This window comes from Vespa mandarinia, chromosome 17, assembly GCF_050613455.1.
Source record: "Vespa mandarinia isolate Hongniang chromosome 17, ASM5061345v1, whole genome shotgun sequence".
Taxonomy (NCBI): domain Eukaryota; kingdom Metazoa; phylum Arthropoda; class Insecta; order Hymenoptera; family Vespidae; genus Vespa; species Vespa mandarinia.
In genome coordinates, this window is record NC_140826.1 from 3,871,893 (window position 1) to 3,887,845 (window position 15,953).

At 28.8% G+C, this 15,953-nt stretch overlaps 2 protein-coding genes across 7 annotated transcripts; one reads left to right on the plus strand and one right to left on the minus strand.

Annotated features, from left to right (window-relative positions):
• The first annotated feature begins 830 nt into the window (after positions 1–830).
• On the plus strand, positions 831–15,917 carry LOC118443489 (cytochrome P450 6k1-like). Of its 6 annotated transcripts, XM_085662262.1 has the most exons (7): positions 12,177–12,252; positions 13,105–13,327; positions 13,691–14,456; positions 14,588–14,812; positions 14,966–15,243; positions 15,315–15,495; positions 15,606–15,917. In XM_085662262.1, the coding sequence occupies exons 3-7, from the start codon at positions 13,802–13,804 to the stop codon at positions 15,776–15,778; spliced, it is 1,512 nt and encodes a 503-aa protein (XP_085518388.1). In that variant the 5' UTR covers positions 12,177–12,252; positions 13,105–13,327; positions 13,691–13,801; the 3' UTR covers positions 15,779–15,917. The 6 variants fall into 6 exon arrangements, with proteins under 6 accessions (XP_085518389.1, XP_085518391.1, XP_085518390.1 ...); XM_085662263.1 differs by lacking the exons at positions 12,177–12,252; positions 13,105–13,327 and adding an exon at positions 831–1,752; XM_085662265.1 differs by lacking the exons at positions 12,177–12,252; positions 13,105–13,327 and adding an exon at positions 5,505–5,603.
• LOC118443478 (uncharacterized) lies at positions 6,161–11,621 on the minus strand. Its single transcript, XM_035870532.2, has 9 exons — positions 11,232–11,621; positions 9,086–10,791; positions 8,588–8,963; positions 8,350–8,513; positions 7,776–8,240; positions 7,361–7,658; positions 6,855–7,017; positions 6,485–6,744; positions 6,161–6,371 (listed from the first exon to the last, which is right to left on the minus strand). The coding sequence occupies exons 1-9, from the start codon at positions 11,329–11,331 to the stop codon at positions 6,286–6,288; spliced, it is 3,618 nt and encodes a 1,205-aa protein (XP_035726425.2). The 5' UTR covers positions 11,332–11,621; the 3' UTR covers positions 6,161–6,285.
• Positions 15,918–15,953: the final 36 nt, after the last annotated feature.

Consider the following 15,953-nt stretch of genomic DNA (forward strand, 5'->3'; position numbering starts at 1 on the left):
GCCTATCTTATGCAATTTTTCGAATTCATGTAATTTTTATTCTCCTTAATTCGTATGACATTTTTCTATATTTTTTTTTCCTTTTTTTTTTTTTTTTTATACATAAGTAATTATTACGATTACTAACGCAAAACAAATTGTACGATATATGTATACGTATACATAATTAATTAATCTATTAATATCTTAATTCATTTTCTAGGAAAAAAAAGGCAAATTCATCGATCCAACAATGGCGTATAAATAATAATAATAATAATAATAATAATAATAATAATAATAATAATAATAATAATAATAATAATAATAATAATAATAATAATAATAATAATAATAATAAAAATAATAATAACGATAATAATAACAATAATGATAATCATAATACATAAATAAATAAATATAAAACGCTCTCGCGAAGAGTATGCTGATAAACGTGAATGGAAGGCATTTCAAAGTGGCTGTGGTCGTATGAAAGTATACCATATACTGAATCAATTATTATCGATCTGCCATTTCGTCGAAAGGCCTATAAGAAAAGGACGAGCTGTTTAATATTTCTCTCGGTGCTCTTTAGCTTTATTTCTAATACAGATAAGGTGAAGCAAAGAGAGGCAACGCTTGAGATATTCACATATTCGACCGTTGTAGAAGCTTCTTCGTTGATCCTTTGAAGAAAATTTCAAAGGGAAATTGGGATTGTTATTAAAAGATACGAAGATTATAAGAAGAAGAAAAAAAAAAATAAAAAAAATAAAAAAAATGCCTTAATGATCGATCGATCGAGATTTCATGCGGATTAACGAACAAATGTTATAATTTACGTTTCGATGCGCTTTGCTTCGAGCTACTGAATTAGATGACTTTTTAGAATCTTTTTTGCATTAACGAACGAATTTAAAGACCTAATCGCGGAACGAATAATAAGAAAAAAAAAAAAAAGCAAAAAAAAGAAGAAAGAAAATAAAGAAAAAGAGATAAGAAAAGAAAAGGAAAGAAAAGAAATCAATCGCTAGCTGATAAATTTTCATCTGTATGTACATAATTTATCATCAGTTCAGACAATATTTTTATTTTCCCTTTATGCTCTGTAAGGATATTCGTTAATTCGTCGAAGTTCATTCTTAAATTCGTTTCTTTTTTTTTTCATCTTCCGCAACGAGACAATTGTCATTACCAAAGAAAGAAAGATAGAAAGGTAGAATGACAGAAAAAAAAACAAAAAAAAAAACAAAAACAAAAAAAAAACAAAAAATAAGAAAACAAAAAAGATTCCAACGCGTATGTGTCTTCGACTAGTTGCCTTCGTATACGATGAGAGATTAGCTAGTTGTTGTTAATTGTAGCTGCCCAGGTGACCTACTATTTTTGGAAGCTTTAAACAAGCTCACGAGTCAAAAACACGATCCATTCTAATAATCTATAAATAGATCAACACAAAAATAGCATGTTCCGATTATTTTCAATTAGACAGAAAAACAAAAGAGAAAGAGAGAGAGAGAGAGAGAGAGAGAGAGAGAGAGAAGAAAAAAAAGAAAAAGAAAAAAAAGATTTATCATCATCATCGTGCTCTCTAATCACAAAAGAGATAGATATCTTTAACATTATCTTCATAATTAGAAGATAAACTTAGAGTGATTTAGAGAGAGTATACCTTCAGGATCATACGTAATTATATTATATTATAGTACACAGAGTGTAATAAAAATTTGCGACGAAGAGGAGAGGAGAAGGAAAAGGAGGAAGGATCGTCGTGTAAGCACGATTTTATTTTTGAAACTTCTCTTAACGATTAAAATATACTTATATTTCGATATATAGATATCATAAATCTAATCGTTTAGATGAGAGAATTCGAAGATTTAGATCATTTCGTTTAACATACAACATCCTAACATATTGATCGTTTTAGAAAGATCGGTGTCGCGGTCTTAGAGGGAGAGAATTATGTATTTTGAAATTCAGACAAGGATGAACCTTTGTCTGTTTTATTAGATCGATCTTTTAAAATATAAAAAGAGAAAGAGAATGGGAGGATATGAGAAAAAGAGAGAGAGAGAGAGAGAGAGAGAGAGAGAGAGAAAGAGAGAAATATGGAAAGAAAAAAGAAAAAAAAAAAGAAAAGAAAAGAAACTAGTAAAACTAGTGTATCTCACTGTTGTTTATAAATTAATTTTTTCTATTCTAATTCATAAGTTCTCATGATGAACGCAACTCGCTCCGATCGTTTTTACCATTTTAAAAAGATTTCCTCATGTCGGATCGATTAGACAACGTTAGAATTAGAATTCACACTCAGCGATATTAACATAAGCGCAACGTCTTGTACAGTGTATGTTATATATAGTAATGAGTATTTTGTAAAGAAAAAAGAGCTGTATTAGAAACACGTGTACGTGATGTGTATATATATATATATATATATGTGTGTGTGTGTGAGTATGTGTGTATATATATATATAAACACTCATGCATATAAGTATTAGTATGATTAGAGAGAAAAAATGGGGGAAAAAAAAACAAAAAAGAAAAAAACAAAAAGAAAAAAAAGCAAAAACGAAGGCAAACTTTCACTTATCTTCGGATTAATATCGATAACATTCGTACGCAGAAGATATCGTAACTACGAGATTAGAAATTTTCCTTTTATTGTAATAAAATTTTTAAGCGTTAATGGGTGAAGCAATGCCTGCCAAAGCTATTATATCAGATTGTTTTAAAATTCGCACTATGTTTCACTCTGTAGAACGTTACGTACGAATGATATAGTATATATATATATATATATATATATATATATATATATATATATAAATGGATAAGACTAATATTTAGTCTTTCTGAATATGTAATAAAAATTCTAATCAAATCACAGTTCGTGCTTAGTGCCAGATCATTCAGTGTTATTCTTTAATGCTATATCAATGATATTGATGAATAATTTTTCAAGATTCATCTCGTGTCGTATCTCATTGAGATAAAGAGAGAAAGAGAGGGATTGTAATTTTTTTTATAAATAATTACTTTCCAGGAGAGAAAAATGGATATATGAATCTAAATTGACGACACGAATTTAGAAAAATTGTTTGGAAATCATTAGAAACAGAAAACAAAAAAAAGAAAAAAAAGGACAAAAGAAAAAAGAAAACAAAAAGAAAATATCAAAGAATATTATCAATGGTGTATTATAATGTAGAGTTATATAGTGAGATTATAGAAGAGGAGCAAAGAAGAAGCACAATTAAATATAAAAAAAAAAAAAAAAAAAAAAAAGAACAAGAGAGAGAGAGAGAGATGAAGAGAGCGAAGAAGGATGTAATATAGAAAATTTTCATGTAAAAAAAAAAAAAAGAAAAAAAGAAAAAAAAATAAGAAAAAAAGATTGAGAGAGAAAGAAGGCATTGTTCGTTTTGCATGAGTCCTTGCGATAGATAATTCAATGCCAATTCACTTCCTCGATGTATGTGTGTACATTCTTTATAAGAGAATTCATTCATAAAATTAATAGTCGACGTATATATGTATATATATATTTGTATATATATATATATATATATATATATATATATATATACATACATGTACATATTTTTCTTAAGCACATAAAATAAAAGAAAAACTTGTGAAACGAAGTATATATCCTATACGGGTCATTCCATGCGAAATCGATCATGCTTCGAAATAAGATTTCTTATTTTATTCAAAATCAAATATGTTAAGTATGTAAATGTAATTTTTTTTTTTTTTTTTTTTTATACAGATATTAAAATACTAGGAGTATGTAAAAAAAAAAAAGCAAAATGCATAATGTAGCATAGTCCACGTTTCTCTTCTGAAAAATGATATCTTCCAAACGGTACATTCAATTGCAATGATCTTCTCTTTCATTCTTTCGAAAAAGATCAAACTTTTAATAAATAAATAAATAAAATTGCAACGAACGTGATTATTTAACAATACTTATTTTATTTTTTTGTGTTTTACTTTTTATTTTCATATGATTTATTTATAACATATTAAATTTTGAAAGAAAAATTGGGAGGAATCTTATTTGAAAAAAAGAAATGATCGATAATGATCCATACGTAAAAGCAGACAATAATGACATTCACGAGAACACGAACGATAAGAAATATTTTGTGTATTGAAGTTGAATAGAAGATAATAATGAAAAATCGAAATTTCTTTAACACAGTCTGATTTAGATTTAGAAAGTGGAAAGATGAATGAGAATGAGAGAGAGTGAAAGAGAGAGAGAGAGAGAGAAAGAGAGAGAGAGGGAGAGAAAGAGAAAGAAAGAGTGATAACATAGATTTTTGTCGTTTCATTGCACTGTTATTGATCGCAAAACAAGAACATGTAATTGATGCTGCTGCCACGTATAGTAGGATCCTTATTGCAAATAATAAACAACAAATCTGACCTCAATTGTTGATATATTTCATGCAACATCTGTTTCGATAAAATAAATAAATAAAGAAATGCAATGGACAATATCATTGTGAGAGAAAGAGATATTTTATATATATCGTTGAGAGAGAGAGAGAGAGAAAGAGAGAGAGAGAGAGAGAGAGAGAGAGAAAAGAGAGAGAGAGAGAGAGAAATAAATAAATATAGAATTCTTTATATAATATAAAATTAATTTATATTTTTGCAAAAAAGAAAACAAAAGTATGAGACATCTTATCTGAATGATATATGTTCCTCTGATAGATTACGTGCTCTTAAAACGTGACGTCAAATAATTAAGATTTCAAATGTTTTCATTTATTTTTGAAAATTTAATTTTTTTATTTTTTTTTTCTTTTTTATCTAATCTCGATTGATTTATATATATATATATATATATATATATATATACATATATATATATATATATTATCCACGTGAAAGAGCTACTGTATGAGATAAAGTAGATAGATTAATACAAATAAATAGGAGAATGGTGATATTTTGTAAAACAGTATATAATAAAATCTACATAGGACCATTGCGTTTATTATTATTGATTTAATATAACTCGTGTATATATATATATATCATTTGTTGCGGCTTCGTTTGCTTTTTATTTTTTTTTTCATTTTTTCTTCCTTTTCTTATTTTTTTTTTTTTTTACAAAAATACAGCGGACATAGACTCGTCTAACATATACATAATGCATTTATATATAATATATATATATTTTTTTTTTTTTATTTAAGATCGATATTATATTATATTAGGTATTGCAGAAACAAGTTGTGCATATGTATACAAATATATACAGTTTCAGATCGTTAACAATTTTTGCAAGACACAAAAGAAGAAATAAAATATTTTTTAAGATACTGTCACTAATATTACTACTATTATTACTACTACTACTATTACTACTAATACTACTACTACTACTACACTACTAGTCGAAGATAGCATAGAGTGAAGTAATGTTTTTTTACAAATTTATCTGATATATCTCTTGGGTAAACAATCGCATTCAATCTATTTATAGCAATAGAAGTAACATCTGTGTACAAGTCGAATAATATTCGCGTCTCGTTCAGAATTAAAATTATATATTTATGTATATATATATATATTTTTTTTCTTATACTTTTTAAGGTCAGGTCAGTGAACAAACAATTAATTAACTCATCTTGTTTCTTTAATGATCTAAAATATAAATAGGTAAGAATAACGAAGTACAAAAATATTAATCGAAATATCGCGACACAGATATACGCATTTCTTAAGAGCCCGACACATGAGTTTACCGCTTCTTTCTTTTTTTTTTCTCTCTTTGTTTTGTTTTTCTTACTAACAAACTAATAATTTATATTCATAAATATAAAAAGATGAAATTGTGATATATCATGAATGATATTACAAGCTATACGAAACTGCACGTACGAACATTTATCCTGAAAAAAAAAAAATAATTAGAAAAAGATGTATACTGTACACTTTTCTCTTGAAAAATGATACATCTCTAGGAAGTTAGTGTGTGTATGTGTGTGTATGTCTGCGTGTTTGTGTAATATATATACATATATATGTACATATGTATGTATATATAAATATAAATATATATATATATATATATATATATATATATGGTGTATATATATATATATATATATATATATATTACTAACAGTTAGCGTGTCGCGTAATAAGAAGAAAATGAAAAGAATGATATAAAGCTGTATAATCGATACAGCGCAATTTGTTATTTTATTTATTTGCAAATAATTTTCATGTGTTTTTTTTTGTTTTTTCTTTTTTTTTTTTTTTTTTTTTTTTGTGTGTTTATTGCAATTTAGCTTCTTCTTTTACTTTCCACAGTACCAATTCCATACACGCTACGGCATCTTCTTTACTGTCATGACCACCAACTGTAACATATTCATCAATAATTAGGAATCTTGAATAATTTAAAGAGACGTATATACGTACATTTTATAATTAAATTATTATATATAATATTTTTGAGAAGAAAAATACTCACCGTCATTTTGTATAATCTTTCTTAAATAATCAGAACAAAGATTTTTTAATGCCCGTTTCTGAGGATAACCATTTCTATGCGGAAACATGACACTAGTATCTACCACAGTATCATGAAGTAACCTCAGTGCTTTGAAATCATTTTCAAGACTATGACCTACTAGTATAGTTTTATTAGAGAACATAGCAAGAAGCGTAGCTTGAACATCTAAAAGTGTTGTCGTTACGTCTTTCATATCTTCTTCTGTAATCCCTGAGAACCTGGATCATATCATATCATCACATCGGCATAAAAAAAGACGATTAGTTATTTATTTTTTTTTTCTCCCTTTATATTAATGATTTAGAAATTCAACAACAAATATAATTACCTTGTATTGTAATCGATTATTGGATTCTGAGGTTTAACTAACGTTTCGTATATAACATTGCATTCTTCATTAATAACTGTTACCCTTGTCAATTCTAATCCTTGCGTGGTATAACACATCTCGCAATCGAGCGCATATACACCTTTTTCTTCTTCGGGGCCATCTTTGAATGGGATAATAATAATAGTAATAATAATAATAATAATAATAATAATAATAATAATAATAATAATAATAATAATAATAATAATAATAATAATAATAATAATAATAATAATAATAATAATAATAATAATAATAATAATAATAATAATAATAATAATAATAATAATAATAATAATAATAATAATAATAATAATAATAATAATAATAATAATAATAATAATAATAATAATAATAATAATAATATTATTATTAATAAAGAAAAAAAATTATCAATGACATTTATATTAACAATAGAAAAATGTTTAGATATTAGTGTTAGGAAATATATCGTGCGTATATACCTTTCGGTAAAGTTTTTATATAACCACGAAGATTTTCATAATCAGTATAATCCCATACGTGTGATTTAGCGTCGCAACAACCAGTAGCAGATCCATATTGTTGACAACAGCTATATTTGCCTTCTCCTCTGATCGTAAATTTTTTTCCCCAATGATATATACAATTCTGTTGCTGTACAGGAAATCCGTGTCTATCAACCATATAATTTTGACCACATCGACTACAAATTCTTTCGTTAGGCACTTTCGATAGTACAGTTTGATTACGTGTGTTTATAACATAAACTTTAGCACGTCCCTGATACATCAAATAATGATACATTAAAAAATGATAAATCAAATAATTCATATAAATGTGTACATATATATATATATATATATATATCCACAGTTTTCATTTACAATTGATTTTTACCTTAGTACCATCTGGATGAGGACGAGGAAATCCATTATCTTGCAATTGTTCTTCTGTCATAATCCATTTTTTTAACATACTATACAATGCTGCTCCCTTAAAATCTGTTATTGCTTTTTTAGTTTTTAACACACTCCAAGAACCTTTCGATTTTCCAGCGAGGACAGCTTCGTGTGATACAGTACCACTAGCTAACGTTGTACTACCATCCGATGATCGATTTTGATCTACCTCCTTTCTTAATCTATGTGCAGCTAACATACACGAATTTTTATATACGGGAAGTGCTTTACATTTTTCATGACACGTAAATTCCTCGCGTACAGCACGTTGTGCCGCGTCCTCACTGTTCGTATAGATCTGTACGCATACATCGTGCATAATGTTAATATAATACTGACGAACATTTAAAGGGAACTTTTGCGTCGTAGGTTGAAGCGGTTCTGGACGTACAAGCTGCGGTACCTAAAATCGTTTTTACGAACGATTAGATAATTTGAGAAAAAAACAAGACAAGAAAAAAAAGGAAGAAATTTTAATTATATCCCCTATTAAAGGATATTAACGTTCTTACCACTTGTGGAACATGAGCAACTCGTACACCACCCTTACTAGTTTGAGCTATAGTTTTACTATCACCTGCTTTAGCATCAGCCAATTTTCCTACATTCTCTGCAACTTGTTTCTTCTTCAATGCAAGAGACATAGCATAGGGTACATGGGCGATTCTAACTCGACCTAAAACGATATAAATATAATTATTTTTTGTATCAATTAAGAATGAATGACGTTAATTTTTTATTGTCTCTAACCATGTCCATTCATTTGCAATTCATTATTATTTATCGTTGAAACGGATTCAACTGACTCATCGTTTACGGCATTGACAGGTTGAATTACTGGCGGAGATATTATTTGAGTTTTATTACTAGCGGCCATTTTTTCGGCAGCCTTTTCAGCGGCCTTTTCAGCGGCCGCTTCCCTCATCAAACGCCATCTTTCATACATTTTCTGTTGAGGATTTTGAAGTCTTTTAGGCGGTTGACTCGGACCAACCTGTCGCAATATAGAAGTAGCTGCCGAAGGATGTGCCACTCTCTTTTTACCAACTTCCTCATTATCTTCATTTTCTACTTTAGCAGATTCCTTAATCGATACTACTTTTGGATGATTGGAAACTTTATATTCCTGAAAAGAGATATCAATAAAATTGTTAATGGTATAAAAAGACATATATATTATATGTGTAACAAAAGAATTAAAATGGGATTGGATCAGGGAGGAGGAATCAGAAATAATAATAGATATACTTGAAAGATTTTAAGACATTCCTCTTGCACATCATGCTCAGAATCGGACGAATCAAAAATAGCTCTCTCGAAAGAACCTGGTATGGATTCGGATGGGCTAAGAGATTCTCTTTCATCGGGCAATGTATTTTTTTCATCGCTATTATTTTCCTCGTGCTTTTCTTTCTTAGATGGACTACGTGTCCGATCTCTCGATCTAGATCTATTACGTGATCTAGATCGATGATTTCTATGACTTCTATTAGATGAATGCTTATCAGACTTCGAGCTTGAGGTATATGTTTTTGATCTATGCCTCTCATGTTTATTACTCTTATGTTTATCTTTATTCGTTCTTTCAACAGATGAATCTTTGTTCCTATGTCTAGAACGTTCTTTCGATTTATTTGTAGAATCTTTAGAAGTATGACTACTGCTCTTATTTTTTTCTTTATCTTTATGAAATGACGACGAAGAATGTTGTTTGTCCGTTGTACTAGATTTATAACTCTTGCTTTCCTTACTATTTTTCTCTGAGCGATTATGGTCTTTTCTGTGCTTATCACTACTTCTACTACTACTTCTATGACTTTTCTTAATCATATCGTCCTCTTTTGTTCTTTCCTTATGCTTATCGTCGTTAGATTCTCTTCGTTTCTTGTTTTTAGTTTTTTCGGCGGTAGTATCGTCGGCATTACGGTGATTATTAAATAGTACATTTTCTACGTCATCTAGTTTCCTTTTCTTATCAATGACCTTTGTATCGTGTATATTGTCTCTTTCCTTCTTTTCAATATTATGAAAAGAAGTTTTGTCAACATTAGATAAATCCTTTTCTTTGGTATCATCTGGCATAGGTTCGTCGTCGGAAAACTTTGGCTCTATATCTAAACAATAATCTTGCGATTCCTCGCTCGGTACTGTGCTAAGAGCGGTCGTTGCGGCCGTTAATATTTCTCCGATCATATCAAACTCAGGCTCGAATTGATCCAACACAGTATCATCTAATTGTTGAACATTTTTCAATGGAGCTTTTACCTTCTTTGGAACATATTCTTCTCTTCTCTTTTTAGATTTTGGATAATAAGCTTCTTTGACTTTAGGTATGATGTTGTCGTTAGAATTACTATCCTCGTATGAATTTGACGAGGATGAATCCGATTTAAATGTTGGTACATAACTTTGTACAGAATCTTGGTCGGAAATACAAGAAATTGCGGTAGGTTTATAAGTTATCTCTGTTGTTTGAGAACTCGTTGGATCTTTAATTACGCTCAGCCAGGGTTTAATTCTATCAGGAGATGATTTACGTTTTACAGCCACTCTATTTTCTCTAGTTGGCATATAAGAAACAACTGGTATATGCCTCTTCTTTAATTCCGCTATAGGCGTTGGATTGTAAACACAAGGAACAGGTTTTGTTATGGTCGTAGGAATATTCATATGCTTTCCAATAATATTACTAGCAGTTATTTCTGACGAAGAAGCAGAGTCAGAAGTTAGGGACGGTTTAAGCCCTTCTACCACTTGAGAAACTATAGTTTTAGAGAATTTATCTGTGTCTGTAACTTCTTGATCTGCGAGCACCTTTTTAACAGCTTCCGTTACCAATTGTTGTAACATATCAGAATTTGAAGCTGCCATGGCATTTACCTTTGAACTTTGAGTTTGACACGTTGCCTGGGTCTCCACCATTCCAGCCATTCCTGCTGTACCTCCTGCATCTTCTAAGTGATACAATAATACAATATGTATTACATAATGGTACAAAAATTACGAATTAACAAATATTATACTTTTAACAAGTACAAAGCGACAAATAAATGAAGAATTATACAACAAATTGTTCAACAATATTTCCCAAGAAAAAAAAAAAGAAAAAAAAAGGGAGAATAGAGAAAAAAAACAAAAGAATTGGGGGGAGGGGTGCGGGGGAAAAATACAAGAAAAGGATTTAAATAATCATTGAACATAGGATTCGACCGATTCGACGAGATATCGTCAGATTGAATATCTTTTGTTGTTATTAATTTTTCTAATAATTTAAACGATAAACTTTAGTAAACAAACAATTAATTATTATCGATAATCTATTGAACTCTTCCAGGTTATAATGAGAACGTTGACTCATGACTGAACGTTGATCTTGATTAAATGTTGATCTTACCTCGTTTAGCATGTTTAAAATGACAATAGGGTCTTTCGCATGATCCGTTCTCATAAAACGGACAATTTATCGTTTTGAAATAACCGGTCGAAGGCAACATAACTGGATCATCGCATTCCGCCTCTTGCGGAATCCATTCTTTGAGCGGCGTACCTTGTTTAGGCTATGAGAACGAAAGGAATCGAATGTCCGATCGTTATTGACGATCGAATCATTTCCATTCCGATTGAATTTAATAATTTTAATTATTCCGATCGCGTATACAATTCGTAGAAAATGAATCTAACATAAAATCAATGTTAAGAAAATTTGTGATGCGCTTTAAATAAAATCACGCAAGAGACAAAGGTTATGTATACTGCGTTCGCATCATTCGATATAACTGCCATCTATCGGCCGAAAATTATATTTACGTGCATTTTAATAAGCGCATGCGCATTATTGAAAGTTCAATACATTTTTGAGAAAAGACAATGAATAATTTAATTCGATTGTTTATATATTTATATACATATATATATTATATATATATATATAATACGTACAAATAAATATGTATATATATATATATACAGGATATTTCAGAAATCTATCGCGAAACTCTTTAAGTGTAAACTCTATTCGCTGTAAGGATGAAACAAAGTCATGTAAACATTCGAAAACGTTTATTTTTACAAGGTATAAACATTTTTTATTTACGTAAGATAACATACTCTGTTGTTATTGTAGAAATGTTTCCAAAATAGTTTCGTGCGAAATAATACAAAATATATATTTTAATGTATATGACAATACCTATTAATTGATCACGTCGATGCTCGTCGAATTACAGAAGTAAATTATTTGTTCCACTTTCTTTAATGATATTTTATAATAGTTTCAAATGTTCTTAATGTCTTTTATAAATAAAATATGTTTAACTCAAATAGAAACCATATTCGGATCCATGATTATGTGTCCTTTTTAACATTCTTACGGTGACAAACATGTTTTTATAACAACTTGTATACGAAAGTTTGAGGTAATTTGTCATCTAGAGAAAGATAAATGTAATATTTTTCTTATCATATGAATATATTTATATACATATATATAAATATTGATCGATGTATTGCTAGCTATCTTGTAAAAGATAAATTTATTTCTTTTTCTTTTTCCTTTCTTTTTTTTTTTTTTTATATGAAACACTTTTTCAGATATAAGAAATGAAAATAAGATACGAAGAAGAAAAATGCATAATAAATGAATATACATTAACAATTTATTTATTTACGATATATAATTTAAAATATCGATAAAGTTATATAAACCAAACTGACTCAATAATTATTTGTATGAAGATTTTTTTTTTCTTAAAGAACAACAAATGTTTATTACTTATGAATCATCAATCTTAGAAGGAATATATTTTTCTTTATATACTTTTCAATGATATTCTTCAATTCTCATTTTATTCCTAATTGAAATATTTAAATATCATTCGTTAATATTTATTTTAATACTATCAACAAATTAGATTTTGAAGATATCATAATACTTAATATAATAAGATTATTTTATCATTCTTGTTTTTTTTTATATATAATACTATGATCAATTTATAAAATACAAGTAAAAGGAAAGAAAATAAAAGCATTTGAATTTATTAATAAACATCTTTAAATATTCTGTATAATCTTAAGAGATGTATTCAAGTGTTAATAATAATCTAAATGATAAATGATGAATCGTTATCTTATTAATGTTTCTTATCTAATATTTCCGGTCATCAAATAAATTTATACGATTAAATATCAAATTTTATGAAAGAGAAGATAGTCGGCAACATTTCATTAAACGTTCTGCGTGTCTCTGATAAATCTCTCTCCTTTAGTTGTTTGAATTTCGCCGATTTTTTACAATTCTTCAAAAAATTCCATAAGAGACATATAAATAGACACATACACATATATATTCAGGAAGCATATATAAAGTTGCTCCACAATTGATTCTATTAGTTCAAAACGTCTTTAAAAGAACGTCGGTCATTAAAACGCTCTCTTTGAATTTTACTTTAAAAGGAGTATTACCTATAATTACGTGAAAACTATTTTAAGGTATGTTCTCTCGTTCTCTCTCTCTCTCTCTCTCTCTCTCTCTCTCTCTCTCTCTCTCTCTCTCTCTCTCTCTCTCTCTCTCTCTCTCTCTCTCCCTCACTCTCTTTCTCTTTCTCTCCTCTCTCAATCCTTTTGTAATTATTATTTCTTTTTATTTACTTCACAACGATTTTGTTTGTTTGTTTGTTTGTTTTTTTTTGACAAAATAACTAAATATGAATTTCAGTGTGTATATATAAATTTCGCACACGTTTGAGCTATAAATTTCTCAAGTTATTCTTCCTATAGATAACCATATCATGTTTTTCATATATATATATATATATATATATATAGATACATAAATTTTTTATTTTTCAACAGGTATTCCTTTTATGTCGAAGGATTAAAAATAAAGGAAAAATTCAAAAATATACATATATATAAATAAATAAAAGAATAAGGAGACAAGGGGAAGAAAAAGAATATTCCATCATGCTTGGATATTCGATTGATATAAATCATTTCATTACCATATTATTTTTATCATTAATTACATTATTTTTGTACGCAAAATATAAATTATCATATTGGAATAGACTCGGAGTAAAATGTCCACCGATTCATTTGATATTTGGTAACTTTAAGGACATTATAATGCTTAAAAATCCAGCAGGAGTGGTACTCCAAAATATATATAATTTTGGTGACCGTGACGATGATCCATACATTGGTTTCTACATTTTCCATAAGCCAGCTCTGATGATTAGAGATATGAGGCTAATAAAACAAATTCTGGTGAAGGATTTTAACGTGTTTTCCGATCGAATGTTCGGAGGAAAGAACGAAAAGGATTCAGTTGGTTTAATTAATCTTCTTGGCATCAATCAACCAAACTGGAAATATCTGAGAACTAAGATAACACCTATTTTAACGGGACAGAAGTTGAAGAAAATGATTCCATTGATATTAGAATGTAGTAATCCAATGTTGGAATATATTGACAATAAACTAGCGAAAGCTGATGATTGGAAAGAGTTCGAGTTGAAAATTTTAAGTTCAAAATATACTACAGATGTTATCTCATCGTTGGCTTTCGGTATAACGACTAATTCATTCAACGAAAATGATACTGCATTTTGGGAAGCAGGTAGATATTTATTCGAAAAAAAGAAAAGAAATTAATCCTTGATTTTTTTATTCGGAAAAAAGAAAAAAAGGTATCGGTGTATTACATTAATATATGATAATTAATATAAATATCATTTATAAATTAAATAGGACAGAAGATATTGACTGGATCAAAGCGTGGTATTATCCTCATAATACTTTTCTACTTACCAGAAATTATGACTTTTATTGAACCATTCAGCAAAAGTCCAGCTGAATTCTTTCGTCGTGTATTTTGGGACTCTATGAACACTCGTGAACAAATTGGTTATAAGAGAGAAGATCTGATAGATTCTTTATTAATTTTGAAGAAAGGAGAACAGACGTCTAACTTTAGTGAGTCGATTTTCCAATGATTTTTAATTCGTCTCTCTCTCTCTTTCTCTCTCTCTCTCCCTTGCTCCCTTCCTCTTCGATCCTTCATTGATTTGATTGTTTGATCATTTTCCATTGAATTGTTTTTTCTTTTATTTTTTTTTTTTTTGACAGAGTTCGAAGGTGATAATCTATTGGCCCAAGCAGTTGCTTTCTACATTGCCGGATTTGAAGCATCTTCGACGGCTATTACATTTGCTCTTTACGAGTTAGCCTCTCATCCAGAATACGAAGAACGTTTGTATAATGAGATAAAAAGTATCATTAAAGATGACGAAATTACGATAGAGGCTTTAAACGAGATGACCTTCTTGGATGCTGTATTAGAAGAAACTTTGAGACTTTATCCTCCTTTGCCAGTAATTGATAGGAATACCTTGAGAGATTATAAGGTATAATATATATACATATATATTTCGTTGGATTCTATAGTAATAATCATATATCATTCCTATATATTTAGCTGCCTGGGACGGATTTGACAATAAAGAAAGATACACCTGTTTATATTTCTCTTAATGGCATTAACACAGACAGCAAATACTTTTCTAATCCAATTCAGTTCAATCCTTTGAGAGAGAAAGACGAAAAATACAATTCTACTGGTTGTCTTGCTTTTGGTATTGGGCCAAGATCATGCGTTGGTAAGTTTATCATTATCTTTTTTTTTCCCCTTCCTTTTCAGTGACTATAATTTTCTTTATTTCATTCTTTCTTTCTTTTTCTATTTTATTTCTCATTCTAATCTCTTTAGGTCAGAGACTAGGAATTTTAATAACAAAGATAGCAGTGACCACATTGGTCATGCATTATAAAATGTCTCTCAACCATAATAAGAAAAATGTATTTAGTCCTTTAACTGTATTCACGAATGCGGTGAGTGGAGTACACGTGCATTTAAAAAGACGTACGAATAAAGATAGTTAATATGATCTTCTTATAAATCTGTATTTTTTTTCTTCAAATAGTTTTTCTTCAAAATCGTTGACAAGAAAGATATACAATAATGTATATACTACAATAGAACGCTATTCTCTCTCTCTCTCTCTCTTTCTCTCTCTCTCTCTCTCTCTTTCTCTCTCTCTCTCTCTCTCTCTCTCTC

Coding starts and splice junctions, on each gene's coding strand:
- LOC118443489 (XM_085662263.1), top strand. CDS start 13,802: ATGCTTGGATATTCGATTGATATAAATCATTTCATTACCATATTATTT. Junction 14,457..14,587: donor TACTGCATTTTGGGAAGCAG/GTAGATATTTAT, acceptor TAAATTAAATAG/GACAGAAGATATTGACTGGA. Junction 14,813..14,965: donor AGAACAGACGTCTAACTTTA/GTGAGTCGATTT, acceptor TTTTTTTGACAG/AGTTCGAAGGTGATAATCTA.
- LOC118443478 (XM_035870532.2), bottom strand. CDS start 11,331: ATGTTGCCTTCGACCGGTTATTTCAAAACGATAAATTGTCCGTTTTAT. Junction 7,659..7,775: donor CTCATCCAGATGGTACTAAG/GTAAAAATCAAT, acceptor TTGATGTATCAG/GGACGTGCTAAAGTTTATGT. Junction 6,372..6,484: donor AAAGATTATACAAAATGACG/GTGAGTATTTTT, acceptor AATATGTTACAG/TTGGTGGTCATGACAGTAAA.